Genomic DNA, 25,148 nt, shown 5'->3' on the forward strand with positions numbered 1-25,148 from the left:
TGTCAGGTCATAAGTTCTTTTGCTAAGTTGTATTGATCCCCTCACATTGAAATTACAAATGATGATTCAGTATGCTTCATTTCACTTGACAGCTTTGTTTTAACAATATGATTGCTACGTATCTCTCCTGCCACAGGGACACAAATACTAGATGTATTTTACACTGAATTATTTCTTTACTTGGCTAGTTCATGCTTCAGTTTGGGTGTGGTTTTTTGTGTTTTTTTTTTTCTGGTGGGGTTTTTTTGTGTGTATTTTTGTTTGGTTTGGTTTGTTTTTTTGTGGTTTTTTTTTGGGGGGGTGGTTTTTTTCTTTGATTTCTTTTTCCTTAAATCAATTTTGGCAAGCTGTATGGGGTTTGCCCTACAAACACCAGAAATCTTTGCTAACTTTGCCTACCTATGATGTCCTTTAGATATCCATAGGACCCTGCATATTGGTAAACTTCTATAGAATAAGGATACAGATGAAAAACAGTTGGTAAATTAGGATGTGCTGTTGCACCTGTGCAGTAGTCTTTTCAACTAGCATTTCAGCCTTGCCTTTCTGAAGCCCATCTGACCAGTCTGACCCCTTGCTGAGGAACAAATTCCAGCTACCCTTTGACCACAAGCAGTTGAAAGGTTTGGGCTGCTGAGACCTTATCATTTGGAGCTCAGGTCCTCCATTCCCATGAGCCACAGTGACTCACTGAACAGCTTCTACCAGCAGCCCCTGCTCCTTCCTGTTTATATGCTCTGCTAAAACTCAGGGGCAATATCCTGGATTTGGGACAAGCACCTCTTCACAACACCAGAAGGGGACACTTGGGCAGCCCAGCAGCCTACCCCACACACTGGTCCCTCGGGGTGGGCACAAGGCAGTGTACCATAGCTCAAAGGCAGGAATGGGAGCCCAGGGAATCCTGCTGTGGATTAAACACATCATGTCTACACCGAGTCAGAAAAACTTGGATTTCTGGCCTGCAGCAAGTGGGTAACAGTAGCACCGAGGAGCATTTGGGAAGTTTGGGCAGACATTATCAAGCCTTGGGCAGATGTTATCAGGCTTGCAGGATCATACAGAACGGGTCCAACATAGATTATGAAACCACTTGAGACGGTGGGGAACCACTAATACATTTCTACAACCTAATCATCCTTAAAAATTAAATAAATAAAAATACTAAAAATCCAGGCAGTAAGGAGGGTAATCATACTCTATGTCTGAAGCCCACCTGTGCTGCCTGGCTTCTAGAAGCAGGTTTGGAAAACAGGATCACACCTCTTACAGAGCATAGATGGCCCAGCAAATGGCAGGCAACCCAGTGTCCTTCCATGATCTCCCTGCTTCCCTTTTGCAATTCAGATGAATGCTGAATGAGCCGACACTGCCACTAAAGTCCTAAGTTGGAAGGCTAATGTTAGCAACTTCCCACACTAATTTGTACACTGCAAACCACAATAATCACTGAGCAACTCCAAATTGCCTGTCTGGAGATCACCTGATGAAAACACAACCAATTAAGCAAAACGTAATGGCACACTTTATCATTAGAGGGCAGAGCACTGGCTTACTCCCATGCTCCCGAGGCAGAAAGGCTGGCAAACACAACGGATGCTTACGGGGAGAATCGGGGATGCAGAGGTACATTGCTGTGCTTGCTGAGCACTGCCTGAGCTCAGCCTGGCTCCTCATACAGAACATGCCTGACCAGCCTCACTGTGGGAAAGGTTCTGTAACTCAGAAGGACATGTGCACTTTTTATGGTGCTTAATATCTGATGCCTTTTGCCCTCTGATTTTCTGAAGCTCACTGCCTCCCATGCAGCAACGAAATGCACATCTTAAAAAACAAAAGCAAGCAGGCAACAGTACCTTAATTAAATCCCAGCAGTGTATGAAAGCATTCATAGCACACTAACTAATGGGTACTGCACTTCTACACAGAAAAGATTCTTTGCTGGAGAGTTATAGGAGCTTCAGTCAACAGAACAGAACTAACTACCTAAGTAAAAGAGTAATCTGGTCTGTTTTTATAAGAGAGGGAGTGGTGGGAAAAGAGTTGAAGGGCGATCATCAGTTGTACTCCCCAGCACACCTGTGAAGAGACAGAGGGGAAAAAAAAAAAAATTCCACTTTCCATTTATTCTAGAATTAATTCACATTTCCAGGTTCTGAAATAAAGGATAGTAAGAGGAATGTCTGAAATTATTGCACCTGTATACAGTCCTGAGGAGTGTCTTTTCTTCCATTTGCCTATATCATCTTTTTTATTTTTTTTTTTTTTTGTCCTACAGACCCTGATAAATATTTTGGGATGCCTGGGAGGAAACACTCCCTGAGATTTGGTGGACACTTCTCTTGGGCCTGAGCAGACAGGAGAATTGCTAGCTCTTCCCATTCCCTCCTCTCCAATGATTGCCTTCTTCTCCTTCTTTTCAGGTCAGGAACTCAGAAATGATCCCAAATAAATTTTAGAAATCAGCCACAAACAAAGATGTAAAACACATATGATTTGATCACTGTTGTCATTCAATATTTTTCAATTTTCTCTTGAAATATGAAGAACATGTGTCAAACTGCAAAGGATAGAAGCCTATAATCTAACTCATCATTCAATTCAAAATTCATTGTTCATATATAATTTATAAACAGGATCTAACCTACCAACCATAAAACAAACACAAAGGTGTCAGTAAACATGAAACAGCTTATTATGAGTTACTTCTCAAACCTGTGATCATATGTTTCTAAAGAAAACTAAATTGCAACAGGCAGTTTGAAAACACCTAATTCACTTTGCCAACACCACCTAGGACAAGGAAAATTAGGTGGCAGTAGAGGAAGAGAAATTTAATCCCAGCCTGGTCTCCTTTTCAGCTGTTGCACAGTATGAGCAGAAGACTGTCAATCAGGGCTAACTAACCTCTGCTTTCCCAGAGGCAATGTGACACCAAAGCAGCTACACAGGTGGCATTTCACACCACTGTAATACAGGCAGAAGGCACAGTTTAGTATAGAAGAGAGTTTGGGATCAATATTGAAGGAAGATATAGCAGTAAAGTTTATATAGTGGGTAAAGTTAGAAATCCATTAAGTTCAGCTTACTGCATGCACTTTGAACACTTCTGCATTTTATCAACTTTAAACTTCTCTCAGAAATAAGGTGATGCTTTGCAATGGTCCCCACTGCAAAGCCTGGTCACTGCTGATGAATACCAATGGTATGCAGCACTTGCAAGGTAAAAAGGCAGCCTGAAACACTGCATTCATTATATTCAGCCGCCCAAGGTCACAACCCTCTGAAAAGCAATCTCCTGCTTTTTGCTTATTCCACTTCTCCCTGATCAGATATGTTTCCTCGCGTAATGCTACCCTTTTTAGGGTATCTGTTTAGATTCTTTTGCACTTGTACAACTATAAAATGAAACATCTACAGGGCAAGTCAGCGGAGTCATTATGGCAAGTCATTATTCTTTTTACTGGCATTTTTCCTACATATTACATTAAAAAAAATTACTCCTTTGAAGTTCATTCACTACTGAACTGTCAGAAGGGAACACCTTTAGTAGGAAACACAGAAACAGAGTATGTGTCTTATATGAGCAAACCTTCTCTCCTTCTGTCACAGAAACTTGTACATCATAAGCTGGACAGAACCCTGTAATTGCATATTGTTCCATCCCAGATCTCTAGACAAACCCCCAAGGCAGTCAGACAAAGCAGCTCACAGGTTCCTTGGATGTGCAGTGACACACCTTTCCTCATGGCTTACAGCACCTTTCCAAAGAAGCTTAAAATCTGCACTCCACCTTTCAACAGAAAGGTGTGTCACGTTTCCTCATTTGCAGGCACACCTAGAGACTTGACGCATTCCCATTCTGCATCCTTCTTTCCATGACAAGGACAGACATCTACTGTATGACTCTGGTATTTGATTTATTTTTTTTTTCTTTCTTCAATGTATGTTTACATGAGCTGGTAATTGTCAAAAGGAAAAATGACTACCTCAACCTAGTACTTAAGCAGGACCAGGAAAAGCAAAAACACAGAGAAGTTGCCTCTGTAATTATTTTTGCACACATGCATGTTTTACTGTACAGCAGGTTGTTGAAGATTTAATCCAAAACTAAACTACAAAGCAATTAGAAGAGCTTAACCAACAGAAGCGATTTAAAGCTTTTACCCCCTGACAAAATAGGCATTTAACTCAGAGATAACCAGGAGTAAGGAAATACATCTGGGTTCAGACTCTCTTCTAGTTTACTACGTCCAGTGTGCAAGAGCATTATTAAACCAGGGCTGAAGAGCTACATGCATGTCAGCAGGCAAAGGACCTCCTCAGCCAAATGATTTTGACCATACACTGTACATACATACATACACACTTGCATACATACTGTAATCTTCCAGAGATGCACCATTCATATATCAAGGTGGGAACCCCTTGCACCGCTTCCCATTAGCCAAGGGGTTTAGCTCAAGCAAGCAGTGAAGCATTGCTGCATCAGAGAGGCAGAACTTTTTCCCCCCATTTCTCCAGGATCAGGTCTGAAATAAGATCATACTCTTTACTAAATGATGTGACTTACTTGGGTCGAGATCCCAAACTCAGCCAGGGAGGAGATCCCGTTTCCTTCACACAAACACCTGCCAGCTGTGACTGACAGTCACGTTTTCCCCAGCCTGGAAGAGTCTGCAAGTGCCAGCTGTGGAGAGCTGTGCTTCCCCATACTAGAAAAACTGATGTGAGACCAGAGGAAGGACTGGCAAGAACACAGCTGCTTTGAGACAGAGAGATATGGGACAAAGGAAGGCCACGAAGATGACTGGAGGTATGGAGCAACTGTCCTACGAAGACAGAGACTTGGAGTTGTTTAGGCTAGAGAAGAGAAGGCTCCAGGAAGACCTTTTTATGGTCTTCCAGTACCTCAAGTGGGCCTACAAGAAAGCTGGAGAAAGACTTTTTGAAAGAGCATGTAGTGTAAGCACAAGGAGGAATGGCTTTAAACTGAGAGAGGGCATGTTTACATTAAATATAAGGAAAAAATTCTTTACTGTGAGGTTGCCCAGAGAACCTGGAAGTGTTCAAAGTACAGCTTGGATGGGACTTCAAGCAACCTGGTCTAGTGGAAGGTGTCCCTGCTCAGGGAAAGGGAGGACACATACGGAGGAGGGTTGGAACTAAATGTTTCTTAAGGTCCATTCCAACCTAGACAATTCTATGACACTATGATATTCAAAACTGAAAATCAGCAGACTTTTAGGCTGGTGAAAGTAATGAAAGGACAGAAGAGATGTAGGGAGTGTGACACATTATTCGCATATGAAGCAGAAGTATCTTTGTGATGAGATCAGCATGTACCAACAGGCAGGGGGATCAAGCAAGAGCTAGCAAGACCATAGCCAAGAGCAAGCTCCTCTTTCCATTCTACACATCTTGTCTTCAAGAAGTAGTCACATTTCAGTACACATCATCCAATACCTCACACTACCCACAGACTAACATAAAATCACCGAATCATTTAGGTTGGGAAAGATATCTAAGATCGTTGATCAATCAAACACATCTCATATGTGTCATGTCTATGCATATTTTAAGTACCTCCAGGTATGGTGATTCCATCACTTCCCTTGGCATCCTGATCCAAAGCTTGACAACACTCTTGGCAAAAAAAATTTTTGCTCATATGCAATCTAGACAGTCCCTGGTGCAACAATTCTTGTCTCGCCATTTGTTACTTGTGCGGAGAGACAACCCCACCCAGCTACCACCTCCTTACAGGTATTTGTAGAGAGACACTGCTGTTAACAGATAGACAACACACACAGATCATAGAGCAACTTTAAGTGTGACAAAAGCATAGTTTTCTCCTACAAGGTAGCTGTTCCAGTAGATTTACACATCCCTGCTCTGCATCTCCCAGCTTCCTCCCTCACCCTGCCACCCAAAAGCTATGCTGGAAGCTATGAGTCAACACACTGGACAGCAGGTTCTCACAAGCAACCCTCATTGACCCTAAAACCCAGGGAACCATGACTTTTCCCTTCAGTTACCTCTGAAAGTGTCTACTCAGAGCATGAATGCTTACATGGAAATTCATTTTACTCTGCAATGAATTACATCAACCAACTCCTCTGTAAATGTCTGCCCAGACAATTCCATAAACATCTACTCCCCACAGAGTGGTGCAGTTCCCCAGTCTGTCAGATCTGGGAGGGCTTTGCAAGGCTTCCATCACAAGGATGATGCTTTAAATTGTCTATAAAGAAGATGACTGCACAATAACTTCAAGTCAAACCATCAGTATGCCTACATTAAAAAGCAAATGCAGCACTCAAAATGCAGCACTACTGATTCTTCCCTTCCCAGAGAGGTGCTTATTCTTAAATAAAAAACAAAAATTAAAAAACAAAACAAAAGAGAAAACCCCACAAACAAACAAACCCAAAGCCCTAAAAGCAGAAGTAAACAAGAAACAAAGCAAATGGGCTTCATAGCAGGCCTGCAGAAGCTCAAACTAGGAATTTTCCATGGCTGCTTCACACAGTGCTATAAAAACACATTTAATTGTACGTGCTTATAATCAGATTTTTATGGTACAAAAGAATGCAAGTATAAACAAATATAAATGCCTTCCTCTGCCTATACCCAGCCAGTATCTTTTACTACTTTTCATGCTAATAATAAAGTCACTCCTTATATCACTGTGCTGTCAATAAAAAAATAAAAAATAAAAACCCCAATCACAAAACCAAAAAAAAACCCCAAAAAAAACCCAAAAAACCAACAGCTATTAGTTCTGTTCCGGTGGTAGTTTTTGTCTTGTTTTGTTGGGATTTTTTAAGAACACTTAGGTAAAATAAAATGACCTAAAGACAAACTTTCCCACAAATGCTGAAGCGTGGAATTGTGCAAAGAGAAGCATTTTTGGCTAATTAGTGTAGAACAGAAGAGGATTCAGGAAAACCTCCTTAGTCAGAAAGAGCACGTGCTTGATTTCAGCTGATATGAATGTGACACAAACCGAAGAATGAATGATTGCTTCTTCAGCCCAGACCTCCTCTGGGAAAAATGCTCCAACTTGATCACCCAGAGGGGTACTCATCCCCACTGAATTACTTTCAGAAATGTAATTTCAAGAAAAAGTGAATGTTTTCAAGCATGTTACTAATTATTCATACTGCTTTAGCCAAAATTGTCTTTTTACTCTTCAAAAAACAAATACAGCAGTCTGCTGTCACTAATCTCAGTGGCAAAACAACTGAGAAGCATCTTGCTCGTGATTACCAAAACACCCAGCCTCACAAGACTGTTTTGCTCAAGCTGGTCGCTCTTCAGCACTCCTGAGCTCTAGGAAGAAGGAAACACGAAAAGCTGCTTAGGCTTTACTCCAAATAGATGTTGCAGTAGCAATGAGTTCTTACACTGCCACCTCTGTATTAGCTTCCTGCAAGCTTTTACTTGGCTGGTCAAAAAGACTTGGCTTTAAAAATAACCAATTTTCTTTTCAAAGAAGTCATAAATCATCATCTCAAAGTGGAGCAATAACTTTCTGCTTACCGCACATTCTACCTCTAATCCACCATGCAGCATATGAAATACTTCATTCTGCAGGCAGGAACAGAGATTTCCTCACCTCTAAGGAAATTAATTCTGAGTCTTCAGAGCTCCATACCATTTTCATGTGTGTAGTGGAAAATATTGCAAGCCGCAGGGACTATGTGCTTGCTGCTCCTCCTCCAAGCAAGTTACCCAGAACTTGGCCCCATGCTTAGCACAGGCAGCAGATCTGGTTTTATTTGCATGGGTGCAAACTCCCAGGGAGGGCAAGAGCCTTATTTATACACTACACCTCACCACCCAGGGAAAGGGAAAAACATATTAGAAAGGGAAAATGCTGTGGCAACTGGACAACCATGACAAAAGCAGAGCGAAGCTTTTGTTGAGGGCTGCAGCACTTTGGCACGTGCAGCAACGCAGTTTAAATCATTCAAATCCCATGACAGTCACTTCCCCCCATTGCCCGTGAGCCACTCTTCCTGCAATTTCACTGTTGTTCCAAGTACCAACTTGTCTTTATTTCGAAGAAATTACTATAATTTCATCATAATTCTAGCTGCTTACTCGTAAGATGAGCATAGCTCAATTCTGGCATTGTGTTTATCACTGAACACAGATCTTTTGAAGAGAGCACTGACAAGACATTGTTTTGGTCATGTTTTCAGCTCCGTTTCATCTTCAGAGAGAAACAAGAGTATTTTTTTATACACAAATGTGACCTTCAGAACTTCTGTGTATATTTTCAGATACACACATGGTTTCATGATGTTATAGAGGTTAAATCCACACTTCATGTTCACATAAGGAAGATCCCATTTGTACAGGAGAACTACAGAATGAATCTACGCCCATAGCTACTATGAACAGACACTTGCTCCATTTTTATTCCTCCAGATGACATTAAGACCCACCTCAAACATATCCAACTTCCAAAGATAATACACAGTTTCAGTCACCTTGCAAGAAGCTTGTTTGGGGTTTTTTAGGCTAGTATGCTGTATAAGTCTTTCCCTCAGATAAAACTGTATCCATTTATTTTATGTTGAAAAATTATTTATGGACACGTTTACAGAAATAAATGGTGTGAATCATGCCGTGGTTCTTCTCTTGCAAAATAAAAAGCTTCCAGCAGAAATTTTCCCCAGCAAGTTGATTCTTGAATACTCAAGACTGAGCATGGGCTGGTGATGGATCACCCCGAGTGCACACACACACACCCACACCCGCTGTTCCTGAGGCAGCTGCATGAGTAACACGGGCCGTGATGTGCCACAGGTGTGGAGCACTGCTTGCCCTGTAAAATGCAGTTACTGCTTTGCACAGTGATGTATACTGTCACATGCAACTTCTTCCTGCTCGTTTGGAGGAAAGAGCAATGTGCAATTCTTCTTTAAGTCTGTTTCCTACACCACCAGCTTGGGACTTTTTGCTCCTAACAGCAGTTCTCATGATACCATCTGGTGCCTGAAAGACAAAGGCTAATGTGTAATTACCCCTATCCAGCCCTGAGGCAATTCTGTTGCGTTGGCAGAGGTAGGAAGAACATGGCACCTGCTCCTTTGCTCTCAACTTCATACACTGCTCTCCTTCCCTTCCGATAATTTAAAGGAACCATCACTGATCTTTGCCTACTGTGTGCCAATATAGCAGCAGTCTTTCAAATACAGTAGTCTGTTAAGGACAGTTTCCTAAAAACCAAAACAAATCTCCTGTGGATCTTGTGGGTCAGTTTTGAACATCTTCCCTACAAAAGGCACCAATACATGCCATGCCCTGTATAGGTAAGGAGACAGCTTGGTGGCTTCATTAAAATAAATTAAGTAGAAATAAAAAATGGATTTCTGTCTTTCCAAGGACATGTCTGCAATAAAAGCAGCTCTATAGTCAATGTACAAATCAATGTAACAATGATTCTGAGATGGGTTAAAAAGCAGTGGTAAGTTAGAGAAGTAATCTGCTAACAAAGCCACATCTGTGTGAAGAGCACAGAGACATGATTGTGGCAGAGGCTTCCCTGCCCTTGTCCCTGACAGGATGGACACGGCTGCAGAGCCCACGCCAGGCTGTGCCTCCCGCTGCTGCCCACCTGGGAGCTACGGCAGCAATGCAGAGGGGGCCTGCAGTGTGCACTGCAGTGACAGCAGATTTGTAGAAGCTATGCTCGCACCATGGTCACTGCTACTTCAGTATAACTTGTACCAAGATCAGCAGTAGTTACCTCCTGGATTTTAATAATTTTTTCCTGGTTACTGTTAAGTGGATTTTTGGGAATTTCCTGAGTCCCAATAGATGCAGTGTTCACAGTCACAGACTGGTTTATGCTGGAAGGGACCTTTAAAGATCATCTAGTTCAACCTTCCCTGTCACACTTAGGGACATGTTTCCCCACAGCAGGCTTGGATGGTGACATGTAAGAAGCCAAGCTGACTTGCACTCCGCTAGAAATGAAAAATAGGAGGTATTTCAGAAAATGCTTAATTTTAAACATATTATAACTCTGATGTTACTCAGGTGGAACTGTGTCCAATATTCATCCTGGGATTACCAGGATGTATTTATTTATTTTAAGTAGAGAAACATCAGGAGCTAAATTTCCATGGAAAAAGTTACACGATGTGGTACAACGCAGGTCAAGGCGCCAAATTTTAGAAACCCAAGCCTCAACACTAACTCCCACTGCTTGTTTTGGGTTTATTCTATAGACATGATCACATAGCTTAGCTATAGATCACCAAAACCCTAAAACTCTTCTGTGCCTTTAAACCTACCAACCAACAAGCTTTTACTTATCCAGCACTTTCCTGCTCCTGCCCAGTCAGAAGCCACTATTGCAGCCACTTGTTTGGGAACTGCCAACATCTGCTGATAAGAGAAGCAAAACTCACTGACTGGGAACAGTTTGCTCACCTGCATCCCCCCGTGGCTCAGGAGAGACCTTTATAACAGCCCCATCAGCCTTGCAAGAGCTGCTGGGCAAAATGCACACAGGGAGCTGGGAGTCACAACAATTAGGACACTCACTGCTGAGCTATGGACTCAGGATAAGCCCAAGAGCACTGCATCTTTATTATTACTTTCCAAAGAAGCCCAACAAATGTAACATGTCCACAAACACACTTGGCATTAAAGGGGAAAGAGAACATGACGTGTTCACTGCTCAGTCAGCAAGGCAGAAGAAATCTAGCTCTGAAGATGAACGTTCTAGTTCTGCACCACCAAGTCAAAGAGAGGTTAATTATTACTCAGCTATTCAGGCAAACCCCAGAACCCGTCACTTAATTGGGCGAAAACACAGCTAAGCATAGAAGGGACTTGCTTCTTAAACAAAGACTTTTAAACTGAAAGTGTAATTTGTGGTTTCAGCACTGTACACAGAAAGACCCAGACTGCACTTGGTGCCCTTCTAAATAAGGTTAATCCCCACACCTGGAGCCTAGGAAAACCAGCCATCTGTCTGAAGTGGTTCCCAAACCCAGCAGGGAGCCCCTGGAGTCTTCAAGACAATGCCAGGGTCCCCAGGGCAGTCTCAGTGCATTGCTACTTCAGGCTGATTTCTTGCATCCTCCTCACTTGCTGGTGTCTCCAAGAAAATCAGTCTGCTCCTTCATGAGGTTGCAAACCATGTTTTATTTTTCAAGAGACAAGGCCAATTTACCCATGGCTACACATTAGCTACTCCCTACATCATTTCCATATTGCTCACACGATCACAGAGACGGGTTAAAAACAGAATTCAGAGTTTTATCAGAACTGTAAATGTACCGACTAAACAGACACTGCCCTGCAGGGAACAAAACTTATTAGAAGTGAAATGATTCATAAATACATGTATTTATTTCATACTGTGGCCAAACAGCTTTCGTCACTTATCCAAGTACACTTGAAAAGCTCCCTTTGAGCAGAAAACAGCCCAGGTGGAGCTATTTTTAAAGCCATCTAAAAGACGGCAGGGCATGACATACCTTACTTTTTACCACACAGTAAAGATGAAAAACTGGAACAATTTCTCTCTTTTATCTGTCTGAGGGCCTAAATGAGTAACTTTATTTATAGCCACTAATGGCTACTATTTCAGACCTTATTTTTTCTCCTCAACAAACCATCTTTCCATCAGGGAATTCAAGCTTTCAGCAATTCAGACATTTATGTTATTCTTGCTCAGTATGGCTTTTGAGCTGTGAACAAGCTTCCCAGGTCACTGTGAAAAAAAAACAAACAAACACCATTTTTTTTTACTGCTTCAGTTAATTCCAACTACAAAGGTCAGAAAGAGGGAAAAGATACACAAACTAATCAAATTTTTTTGCTTCTAAATAACCTTGAAGCAATTCTTTGCCATACATTTCCTCCTGTGCAGTCACAGCAGCTGTGCAAATAATTTACTTAAATTTAAGAAATGGAAAAAAATACATGCAATATACAATAATCATAGGTAACATCAGCATTACCAAGAAACAACAGGTTAACAGAAGGCACAAATATCCTGTTTAGATTCTCTTCCCCCACGCCTTTCCTCTTAATTAGTACACAGGGAAAGGAAGGAACAGCACAGCATCGTGGCTGGAGTACAATAAAATATCAGCAAGTTAAATAAATATACACACCCACAAAGGAACCAGCACCTCATACCTTTGAGCTTACTTGACACAACCTTTTCTTTTTCAAAGCACACACAAGGAGTATCCTTACTTGCCAGTGGTCTCAGACTCTTCCACAAGTGAAGATGTAAAGAGCAAACATCCCAATGGTCTCAGGTACAGACTATCTCCAGCAGCCTCAGCAGCAAAGCACTTGCCAAGTGATAGAGAACTCTTGAAATTTTTCCCTTTTCTAACATTTACAAAGATCTGAAAAAAATCCAGCTCTTTCCTGAAAAACAAGTGGTAATACCACAACGGGACTTCTGGAGAGAAAGAGACACTTGCTGACTATTAGTTCCACTGGCAGTGTGTCTGGAACAAAATGAGTGGAAAAGATGATCACACAGAAACAAAAAGTAGGAACTTCAGCATCAATAAAACTGCAAAGAGAAGATTTTATTACAATAATTTTTGCCACCCATGAAGTACTACTAACAAATGCCAAAGTACTGTTTTTTGCAACATATGTTACAGCAGCTTTCTTTAGGAAAAAAACACAGATTTCTCCAATATGCCTATACCAAACTATCTAGAAGCACATCATTCATTCCCCAATATAACTAAAAAAAAAGATATTAAAAAAGACTACTATAAAATGCAAGGCTTTCCAAAAGTTTGGCATTATCATGGAAGGAGCTGTTGACTCCCTCACAGGAAGAGAGGCCCTGCAGAGAGACCTAGACAAATCAGAGGGCCGGGCTGGGCAATCACCAACAATATGAAGTTCAGCAAGGGATAGCGGTGGGTTCTGCACCTGGGATGGGGCAGCCCTGAATGTATGTGCAGACTGGGGAATGAGATGCTGCAGAGCAGCACTGTGGCAAGAGACCTGGGGGCCTTGGTTGATGGAAAGCTGGATATGAGTCTGCAGTGCCCTGGCAGCCAGGAGGGACAACCCTGTCCTGGGGGGCATCAGGCACAGCACGGCCAGCCAGGCAAGGGAGGGGATTGTCCTGCTCTGCTCTGAGCTGGGGCAGCCTGAATCTTGAGTCCTGTGTGCAGTTTGGAGTGCCATGATATAAGAAAGGTACAAAGCCATCATGAAGCATCCAAAGGAGGGCCACAAAGATGGTGAAGAATCTGGAGGGGAAGCCATACGAGGGAAGCTGTACCAGGAGCAGCTGAGGTAACTTGGTCTGTTCAGCCTGGAGAAGAGGAGAGTAAAGGGAGACCTCATCACTGTCTACAACTTCCTTCTGAGGGAAAGCAGAGGAGCAGACTCTTCTCTCTGGTGCCCAGTGACAGGATCCGAGGGAATGACATGGAACTGTGTCAGGGGAAGTCTAGGTTGGATATCAGGATGAAGTTCTTCACCCAGAGGGTTACTGGGCACTAGAACAAGTTCCCCAGGGAAATGTTCACAGCACCAAGCTTGACACAGATCAAGAAGCATTTGGACAATGCTTTCAGGCACATGGTGTGATTCTTGGGATGTCTTGTGCAGGGCCAGGAGCTGGACTTCAATGATTCTTGCAGGTCTCTTCCAGCTTAAGACATTCAATGATTCTATAATGCCGAAGACCCAACCAGCAAACACACACACAAAACCTACAGCTAGGAAAACTCCTGGTTAAGAGGACAGTAACAGAAGATTATTCTACAAATTTGAAAGGAACTACAAAGCAAAAAAAAAAAAAAAAAAAAAAAAAAAGCTTAATTCATGCATTTTAAAGTGGTAGCTATCAGATACTGTATCCAACAAGAAGCCCCCTTTGAGGAGCCATCCTACTAAAGCATTTGCTCCTGCTCAGAGCCTTATGCTAGCTCCTCTCCTTCAACCCCCAGGAGTCCCTGGGGCCATCCCAGCAGCAGTGTGACCCATGATCTGTTGCTGAAGCTGTCTGGGCCTCTGCTGCCTTTCTTGTCCCTTCAACTTAGCCACTGATTTATGTGCAGCCACTCTTCTTGCCTAATGTCTACCTGCAGTGTGGGAGGAACATCCCTGTGCTCTTGGACAGTCACAGCTCATATTGCTTACCAAAACTGCTGATGCCGCCTTCCAGCAGGAAAAGAAAAAAATCCCAGGAAAACAGAAAAGCTTTTGTGGCCCCTCTGACTGCATAAAGCAACTGTGCACTTTTCAAATCAAATATTTCCAAACAATATAAAGAAATGTTTTTGTAAGTGGCACACAAGTTCAAGAAATCAAAATTCAGAATTACAACCTATATTTGCTTGAGTCCAGAAGCACCTGGAACACAGTAACTGCTGAATCCCTGTCCGGAGGAAAAGGATTCTAAGACTCAGTATTTCCCTTTTTCACTCAGTAAGGACAGCTGAGAACAAGCCACCAGCAAAGGACCACTGGATGCTCATAAGAAAATGCACAGATTTCCATACCACTTTCTGTCCTCCACCAAGTACAAGTGAGGTGGCATCTCCACCTTAACTGCATAGCACAAAGGTACCCTACTGACAAAGGTGTAACTACACAGTAAAAGTTTAATACAAATATTTCATCACATTGCAATTAAGTTTATTCATGGGCTTCTGTACAAAAGAAATCTGGGATACTAACAACTGCACCAGAGCTCTAGAAATTTAAGGTATTGGATCACCAAGGCAAAATGATGGCAGAAATGGTGTGATAGGAACAGAAATTGGGAGTAGAGACTCTTAAAACTAACACAAAACAGAGAATCCGCCTTTTGCCTTAAGTGCTGTGAAAATGCCAAAATCCCATCTACCACCTGTTAAAACTTCTCAAATTTGATGTGCAAATTCTTAGAAATGTTATCGCAAAGAGGAAAAAAAGGGGCTGCTGCACAAATTACATTTTCTAGCATAGATTTGCTGTGTATATTTATACCTTGAAATAGCTTATCAAGTACCACATGGCAGGATCCGACTGGAGTTTCAAGAACAAAGGGTGCACTTCATGGGACACTCCTCCTGGTACACGGTCTGAAAGGCAGCAGGAAATGCCACCCTTCAAAGCCCTGCTGTAAATGCTGCTCTTATTTTCTTCTGGGGACTATACTAATTGATTGGACACACCAAACAAACCTATTCATTGTACCCATCACCAGAAAGCTGTAATGAGGGGATAAACCCTAATCACAAACCCAGTCTATATTTAATAAGGGGAAGAGATCCAAGAAGATGACCAGCAAAGCAAGAAGTCTGACCTACAGAATGAGCATGTACTCCTCGTCCTGATGTGAACTCCAGGAGAACTCCAGTGTGACTCCTGACATGATTCATGTCCCGCCAGCTTGGCTCCTTTCTGAAGCAAATAAAAATATAACCTAACCAAGACACAAAGCTGGGTTTGATCCACTAAAATGGTCAAATAGAAATGATGTCCACTCACTCTGTAATCAGATGTGTATATTAAACAAAAGGATTTGACTTCTCCTCAAGATAAACAACTTCATAAGAAAAACATTCTCATTCTCTTAACAAATATGTTTAACTTAATCTGAGAAAACATTTTAATGTCACTCTAAACAACAGCAACTAAAATAAGAACAAATAATCCATTTCTGATTATGCTATAAACATCAATTTTTTTTATAAAACAAGGAATAAACTTCTTTTATCTCCCATCCCCAAACTCAGGGCCAGTTTGGCTGAATCCAAAAGAGAAGGCATGAGAACCTTTCAGAGAAATCCTGCACTCCTCTCAGCAAGATCAACAGGCACATGCAGCACATAACACCAAAACCACACAAGGCTTTGCCAGTAGCACCACTTTCACAGTTCACAATCATTTCAAGAACTACAGAAATGTTTTCTCCAGATGCTGGAAAGTTAATCAAAAGTAGTTTTCTAAAGCCTTCTGGAAGTCTATAAGAGAAAGAGTGCCAAGGGATTTGGGTTGTTAACTCTGATGACAACTTTCAGTAGTACTCTGCTTTGTAATTCCAGCTGACAGCTGGTATTCAGCAACCCTTGAGCCTCAGGTCTCTACCTGAGGTTGTGCTCCAGGCACCACAATCAATCCTGACTTTGAACCCATGATGGCAGACTTAGGCAGCAAGGTGCCACTCTGCCAGCATTTACTATGCCAAGAAGTTAAGAACAGAGAACACAACCCAGAAGACCCTCAATACTTTTAATGACAACCCCAGTATAAAGCCAGATGTGCCATGAAAAAATGCCCTCAGGTAAGCCTGCTCAGAATGTGAATATAGTTTTTGTCCCCCAGGGGAAACAGCAACAACCAAACACTTTCCTCTGCTAAGGTGTACTTACAGCAACCCCCTTAAGGGCATTCTCCAAAACAAAAAACACTTGTATTAACACACTCTTGTATCACTGACCTATAATAAAGGATTATGAATAGTTTCCCAAGAATATATAGGAAAAGGCAATACTAATACATGAAAGGGCAGTTAATACTTTATTTCCTGAGTCCTCCAACACAGCCCTTTACCCTGTGCATGCCACAGCCAGGATTCCATGTGAAGGCACAGCTTGGTCCCTGAAATCTGCTGCTGAGCTACCCTCTCCTTCTTCCTCCTTCCCTAATTTGGAACAAATCGGAACCAAACTCACCAAAAATATCACAGAAACATTTAATCTATCTAAGAGATGGATTAAAAAGAACATTGATTTCTTGAACATTCATCTTAGCTTAATATTAAGTCAAAAACCTAGTGAGGCTTGCTGCAAGATGAAGACAACATACTCTCAAAGAAAAGGAAGTCTGATACCATAAATCCGGTCTGTAATGAGAAAGTGTCCATCCAGTCACAATGTCCATGGAACAAGACATTGCATAATATTTGCCAGACATCCCTACATTGGCTGACCTGGCTGAGGATATCAGGACTAAGCATAAATGATATTTGAACCTGCCTTAGATGACAGTATTTATCACTGGTTTTGCAGAAATGTGTCTAGAAGTGGACAGTATATTCTCTCCCACCATTGTTCTTCTTCTTGCAGGAAGATTTAGAAATACAAGCAATTTTTACTCATTCCTTCTCTCTTAATGAATATTTCCCAGCATATTTTCCCAACATAATGTTCATATTTTCCACATAGCAAAGCTGTAGTTTATTCTTCAGCATGGATATAGTTTACTTCACAAGACAGATCTGGAGCATAGTCAATATCAGTTCCCATTCTGAACCAAACTTTGAAAAGTTCTGCTTTTATAAGAATAGAGTGTTTGAGCTACTTAACAGACTTCTTAAGAAAAGGATAATCCACTTAGCCTTTCTTAATCAGGGGCTGTCCAGAACAAAGTTGCATTACAGTAAATACGGCCAATGGGTAATGCTCACATTTCAAATATGGGACATCTTGGAAAATCCTAAATAATTAGAGAAAAGAAAAAGGCACCATATAAAATTTGAACCAATAATACCTAAACCCAGTAATTTACCATTAGGTATGGTCCCAACACCAAATCATAGTCATTTATGTCTCACTAATGGTTTAAAATGTCACATAATGATAAATATCAGGAAAAACCAAGAGAAACAAGAACGCCTATGCCATGACCCTCTGATACAAGCCTGAAGTCATAATCAATCTAGGAAGTTTTGAGGTCACATCCCAAAATTTGTAAAGTTGTCACAATTAGTGACTTAAGGCTGATAACTCTTTTTTCCCCCCTCAGCAAAAGTCTTAATACAGAGTGATTTTTACCTCCTGCCCTTCTACCCCTACTCCACCCAAAACTATGTTCCTGGCTCTCACCACATGTGAAGATTGTGATTCACTAAGGAAAAATACTGACCCTGCAGCCAAAAAGGTTGGTGAGATCAAACTACCCAGAGGACACACTTCCCTTCAGAACTGCCACTGCACCACAGTCAACTACCCTCTGGATGCTCTAGGGGTGGAGCTGCTGCTACTGCTCCTGGCTGAAGGCTGCTGCACCTTCCATTGGGTCTGCACCCATCCAAGAGACACAAAAAGAAGTTTTGGGTTGGTTTTTTTTTTTTGCTAGAAGTTTTTTTTAAAAGTATCACAAATATTAACAATCCATATTGAAAGAAAAAAAGGAGACACATTATTCACTTGCTAGTGGCTGGTTAGCACAGTGTATATAGATATTCACACATATGCTCCAGCACACAGAGCCAGGGACCTATCAGCTTTTCTTCAGCTATTTTCTACTATTTTCTAAAGTCAAGAAACAGATTCATGACACTATATTGGTCTTACTATGCTGAAGACAAAGATTCAGCTGAAATCACCAGAGTGGGAGCCTACCATGGTGCAACCATGCATAATATTGATAAGGGCCCCAAACTTTTCCTTCTATCTTTTGAGGCACACTGGGGCAACAAGAGCACTGAAAGGTTGCAAGGTTTCTCAGATTACTCATGGGACCAGTGCACTAAACTCCCCACAAGTCACTGAAAGCTCAAGCTACCCTTCCTTTTTACTTCCCTCTCTCCCCCAAAGTTGTTCTCTCCTGCCATCACAGAATCATGGAAAAAAAAAAAAGTGGAATATTTCTGATAAAAGCCCATGCCACCTGGCCTCAAAAATAAGTTGAGACTAGCCATGCTTTCAAACACTATTCCCTTTTACCAGCCAGCAGGCTGTGTGACAGCTCTGAAACAAAACAAAACAAAACAAACAAAACTAAAGAGGTTCACAACCATCAATATCACCCATACACAGTACTCACCAAATGAAAACATGTATAAAGAAGAATATCTTGTTAGAGCAAAATAGCTTACACACAAAGTGCTAACACAAACCTACAATTAGGGAAAAGACAAAAAAAAAGTTAACATTTCAGTGAGGTATCACCATTATGTAAAAAACCCCCAGACTCAGAAGCAGCCAAGTCTTCTGTAATAGTGGGTTTCACAGCTTTTCTTTGGTTGGAGACTGACTGAACATACCAAAAAACCCACAGGCAGACCCCGCAGAATGTAGAGCCTCTATTGCCAACTTCAAAACCTATGTATTTTGCAGCTTTAAGAGAATTCTTGTGTGATTTTACAATGTGTTCAGTGCCAGGAGGGTTTCTAGGTTTCAGCCTAGTGATGACAATGTTTCAGTTGTACAAATTTGTCTTATGAAAGGCACATGTGAAGTATCTGTGGTGGGCAGTATCCATTACATGATACTGATGAGCTGAATGTGATTCCCAGCTTGGAGAAAAAAAAACTGAAAAAAAACTTTATCTTTCTGACTTGATCAGGTAGTGCTAAGCCCCCTTTCAATCTTCTATTCAAAACACAGTGCTCTCTAATTAACCTAAAAATAACTGTAGATAAAACAACCATCAGCTTCCAAAAAAACCTAAATATGAGAAGTCACAGTTCAGAAACTTCAGAGAACACAGCCAATGTCAACAGCCAAAAGAGCCACTATTTCTGCTTGGCATGGCATTGGTGCTCAGAAGGTCTCCAGAAACACCTTTATGCCATCACTCATGGGATGATGGTTTTGCCCCACCAGTTTAAAGGATGACTTTGCTGGTGTAGGCTACACAGCTTATACCAATACCAAAAGCCGGAACACCAGATCCATGCATGTGTTATCGTCAAAACACTTGATAAAAACAAAATGAAAACTGGGGAGACTTTAAAGGTCATCCCGAATGCATACACTGTGCTGCACAGCACAGCCAGAATCCATGTATATAGATCCAAGTATTTATTTGCATCACCAGGTTTTCTCTTCAGGTGAATAACCCTGGTGGTGCCAAAGCCACCTGTCTGCAGGAGGTGATGAACCCTCAAAGGACTCAGTGCTGTGAGGCTGCAATCTGCCAAATGTTGTAACAAGGGAGCATCGAAGAAAAACTTGCTGCAGGCTGCATAACTGAATTAAGAGCTTCCACATTCAAACAGATACCTCCACTGACATCTTCCTGAAGCTAAATTTTTGTCCCCTATCCTTCCCACACAGGGCGGTTCAACACTTGCTCCCTCAGAATACAAGCTGGGAGCCTTCTCCTTAAAACCAGGTACACAGGCAAGTATGTGCAATTGTGGAGGGCAGAAATGAAGGAAACCATTCTGAACTTGAGGCACCAGTGGTAGTGCTACAAATAAAAGCATGGTAGACACAGAGTATCTGCTGTGCCTCAAAGGACACAGGTAGGGTACCCCACAGTTCCAAATGAACTCCTGCACCGTGTTGGAGAAACATCAGCAGGACCTCTATGATAGTGATGCTTTTATAGTGATCTCCCTCAATATCATCTACCCAGACATGCTACACAGAAGGCAGGAGACACAGTTGTGGCCTGTCTCCCTTCTCCTCAATTTCCACAGTTGCAAGGGTGGGGGGAATCCTTTAAGGTTTGCAACAGCTAAATCCAAACAATCCCTGAAGCCACCCCTATGCACACCATGCTGCAAGTTAGCTCCCCAGGAGCTGAGCACCAGCTTGGAGGGCAGGTTTGGACAAGATGACCTACAGAAGTTTCTCCTAACCTCTGACTTTTCTGACCAGGCAATGTGACACACAAATACCACACTTCTTCTGCGACAAGGACATCAACCACTGTTCAGTGCAACATCCTCTATGTATTGGTCAAAGCAACTACCACGTAAGGGGAAGAAGATAAACCTGACTTCTGCATCCTCTTCCCTTGCTGCTCTGATAAGCCCTGCTTGGGAACTTTAGACGCTGAAGGGGCAGTTTGATCTCCCCTCTCCTTGTCTTCTGCCTCATTTGGAAATTACTTTCTTCCTTCCCTCATGGCATACATCCCCTTTTAGCAGGAATGCATTCTCTCTGGAAAAAAGTCTGACCTCAGCTACCACAGGAGCCTGTTCCCTTGAGAGTACTTTGGTTGTTGGTAAAACATATGGGAACAATTTTTTCAGGCTGTTTTAAGCAATGCAGCCAAATGGCTCTATTGCATATACCCATACAGGATTTCTATAGGTTTTAATAATTTAGATAAGCAAATATGACTCCAAAAACCAACCAACCAACCAAACAAACAAAAAATTCTATCCCCAACTTTCCTTCAAAGACCGTAAGGCAGCACAGACCAATCAACAGCCTTTAAAACAGCCTCAGAAAACACTTCATCTCTGTATTTAGAATGCAACTTTGTTATTACGTTAATATCTTTCAGCAATCAAAGCATGTTGGGGAGTAAGTTACAGGACAAACTTTTCTAGCCTAATTCTTTACTTAGAGCCACGTGTTTTTTTTTTTTAAATTGGTTGAGCTAGAAAATTGGGACAGGGATGGAAATCAAGGCTTCCCAGGAGACAAGTACAACCACTTGTTGTCCTTTAACAGTAAGAGCTAAGAATACTAAGAAAGAGTAAAGGAAACTGGGCAGAAAGATGGAGAAGTCAAAGAACTGCTAAGTCACAAATGATGGCAGCATCAGATGATTGGCAGGATCCAGGCATTATCCCACACCTCACTTAAGGCAGCAAGTCCCAACAGGAGTACCTCCCATGCGATGTACCTCCTGCTCTCTGGACGCGTCTCACTCAGTTGCCTCCTTCGGTTCCAGTAAGCATCACCCTACTTTGAGGCATGTTATATTTAGCATCTAACTACGGAAAAATATGGGAGAAATAATAATGCAGGGTTTTGGCTTTTTCCTATTAACACCTTTAAGCTGTACAATATTTTCTGCAACAGCCAGACTGAAGAAACTTCTGCCTCCAGTGTGGTGAATAGGAGCTTCTTGGTAATGCTGAGAAACTCCCCTGAAGTACCAGTATTTACCCTTTCCCCTATCAGCTTTTCTCCCAAAATATAGTCATATCAGCAGGCTTACATGGCTGACAAGGGAGAGCACAGCACATTGGGCTTTTCACCTGTGCCTTTCATCCAGCTTCCTCCTTCTTCCTCACACTATAACTTATTTTAACGAGAACAGTAATTCCCTTAGATAAGTCAGCAAATATTTTTGTAGAGAGCAGCTGCAGGATGTCTGCCTCGCGCAAATTAAATTACCTAGTGGCTCAATCCAGTGCCTTCAACAGACATTCTTCTGTGGTAGTTGGGTCAGAGTCAGTGCATTTCTGCTATTGTGCCTCATGCTCCCTTATTTTCCATTTACATATGCTCTGCTCCAGAGTGAGGGAAGGAAAATGTTTATACTTGTGGGTGGGACTTTGGATGCAGATTAAAGTCAAGGTGCTATATTTACTGATCTTTTAAAGTAATATCAACATGTTGAAAGGGAGTCAAAGTTCTTAAGAAAGATCAAAGTCCACATGAAGCAACCACAGATTAACATAAATATATGCTGAAATACTAACATAGACTGGCAAAATTTACTTGTATTTTCCCTGGAGCAAATAATTTTGCCTAATAGGGGAGCCAAAACCATGAAAACTCTTCTTCACCTTTATGTAGGGCACACTGCAGTACTTTGTGTTGGGGTGAATGACTCTTCAGACTAATTTTGCAAGGCTAGGTTAATACTACCATATTGCTCATGGCTTACAAGGTTTTGAAAGGTGAGGGCTACATCCTCTAAAGGAAAAAAAAAAAAAAAAAGTGCAGTATTACTACTTAACTCAGACTTCATCAAAGCTAATCCTGCATTTCTTCCTTCTTATTGCACTTGACAGAACTTTTGTTGTCTGACAAATGAAAAGCCAACAAGCAATAAAGTGTATGACCTTCTTTTATTTGACTAATTACTATTTCGGTAAACAGATCACCTATTTTTCTTGTGGAAGCATCAACAGCAGCACCGAGAACACGCGGGACGTTGTTTCATGAGGGCAAAGGACAGTTTTGCAGATTAATCACAGCCCTGTAAAACAGATGCCTGGCCTGTATTCACAACCCTGACAGTGCAACTGCTTCGGCTAGAGGTGCAATTAAAGCAAGTGTGCAGGCAGTCACCACAAGCCAGAACCCAGTCACGGGCTTTGCCAGCAAACTACAGGCATAACACACCCAGAGAAGACACTGATCCTGCACACTCTATGTTCATAAGGCTGTGTCGACACCAGGCGGGATAAACTGATCCACTAAAATATCGTTGTACAAAAATCAGCTAGCTTGGACCAGAAGAGGACCCAGGTTCTGAGTTTCATCAAATATCGTGAGTCAGTAGCAAAGCACCTTTGATTTGGTTTCCTCACCCGACATACTGAAGTTGTCAAGTTCCACAAAACCACGGTAAAGCTCAAACGACTTTCAGGACTTTGCATTTCGTATAAAATATTTCGTCTGTACTTAACAACATACACTCAACAAACAAACCTTTAAAAAAGGGAGCCCAACGGCAGCCCTGCCTCTGAAACCTCCATCGTTTGAAGCCTCTCGTGCCGCCCGCGCAGGGCGGACAAAGCGCGCTCCCCGGCTTTCACACAGGGAGCCCCCCAAGGAGGGACTCCCCCTTCCCTCCCACCCCGGCACGGTTTCGGAGGCAGCGGAAAGCGGGGCAAGGTCTGCCGGTGGGCGCGGGGCTGGGGGCAGAGCCGGGCACCGCAGCCTCCATCCCCCGCTGCTCTAATGAGCCCCGGTTAGCGCCGAGCGCCCGCCCGGCTGCGGACAGCCCGCCGCAGCACCGCTCCAGCCCGGCGGCTCCGAGTTCCGCCCCGACCACAGCCACAGAGGCCGGGAACTTGGGGGGCGCAGCTCCCTCACTTCCTCCCTCCCTCTCCGCCTGCCTCCCGCTCCCCGGGCGCTGCTCCCGTGAACACCCTGCAAACCGAACTACTCGAGGGATCGAACACTTTCCGTGACCCTGCCGCCGCTTTCCTGCCGGTATCCTGCCCCACAAAAGCGACTCCACGTTGGAGAAGGAGGAGGATCCCACCGGCCCGCGCTCACCTCCGCCAAGAAGTTGTCCATGGTGGCCCCTCGGCCCGCCCGCGGGTGCGCAGCGCCGGGCACCAGCCGCGCACCATGTGCCGCTCTCGTCCGGCCCGGCACGGCCCGGCACGGCTCGCCCCACCGAGCCGCCTCAGCCGCCGCGCCGCTCCATCGCGCCCCAGCGCCGGCACCAGCCCGCAGCCTTTGTCCGCCCGCCCCCTCAGCGCCGCTCGGCCGGGCGGTCCCGGCAGCGCATAGCCGCCGCGGGGACCCGCAGCGGGGCTGACGCGCAGGAGGAGGAGGAGGAGGAGGACAAGGAAAGCTCCCGCCGCCGCACACTCCTGCCCGGGGCCGCCCCGTCCCGTCCAGGAGGGGCAGGAGCAGAGGCGGAGCCGGGGCCGCGCCGCTCCCTGCGCCGAGCTCAGCCGCGCCCCCGCCCCGCCCCGCCCCGGCCCGAGTGCGGGCAGCGCCCCCCGGCTCCCCGCTCGTCCCGTGCCGCCCCGTGCTGCTGCTGCCCGCGGTTCGCCGTCCCCGGGGTCCTGGGGACGCGCCTACGGCTGCTCGGGGCGCGGAAAGCCGCGCTGGAATGCGAAGTGAAAGGAGCGTGGGCGCTGCTGGAAGGGGAGCGGAGGCTCGACCCGGTTTGAGGGCAGCTCCGCTCCTTTGCTCGACAGTACAGAGCCGTGCAAAGCTCCGCCGTCCGGCCAGAGGTGCTGCCCGAGGTGGTTAAAGAATACCTACCTGCAGGGTTCTGCTGAGAACGGGCAGCCCGTAGGTAAATGTGTAGCATACTTATGTACGAGCTCTCCTCAGGTTCGTGCTCCTTTGCTGAACACATCTTGCAGCAGCCACTCGCTGAGACCGCTGCAAATGAAAATAGCCCTCCTTTATATAGTTTTCCAGTCCTTTACGTTTCTGCAAAGCAGATTTATAATGTTCAGGGTTTGGAGACATACCTTGTTCATAATTTTGCGCTGATCCTGTAGCAACTAACAGCCCAAGAAACACAGCAAAGGGGAATCAAATCTTGCAGATACTGGCCTATTTCTTTCACACTGCAGGAAGAAATGTTCTAAAAAATAAATCACAGCCACAAAGAAAGAAAATACAGTATTCTGCTTTTCTGTCACAGGCAGAACCCTAGTATTGGCTTGGGAGCTTGAGCATGTGAGCAGAGTTATGGGAGACCTGAAAACCAGCCTTTGATAGTAGAAATAATCATGAGTCTGCAACTCTCATTTTTCAACTTGTCATGGACAACATATAGAGCATAAGTGCCACTAAAAA

General features: G+C 43.4%; 1 protein-coding gene across 1 annotated transcript in view; it reads right to left on the reverse strand.

Annotated features, from left to right (window-relative positions):
- The window catches only part of LOC148185127 (unconventional myosin-X-like), a 94,282-nt gene extending 70,273 nt beyond the window's left edge, over positions 1 to 24,009 (reverse strand). The window contains exon 1 of the mRNA XM_088052790.1: positions 23,880 to 24,009. Coding sequence (XP_087908916.1) covers positions 23,880 to 23,900 — 21 coding nt within the window. The 5' untranslated portion in view covers positions 23,901 to 24,009. The remainder of the gene's footprint in view (positions 1 to 23,879) is intronic.
- Between the last annotated feature and the right edge of the window lie 1,139 nt (positions 24,010 to 25,148).

Source organism: Pseudopodoces humilis, chromosome 1, assembly GCF_049639895.1.
Source record: "Pseudopodoces humilis isolate 2021_Gansu_Grassland_sample_001 chromosome 1, ASM4963989v1, whole genome shotgun sequence".
In the NCBI taxonomy this organism is placed as follows: Eukaryota; Metazoa; Chordata; class Aves; order Passeriformes; family Paridae; genus Pseudopodoces; species Pseudopodoces humilis.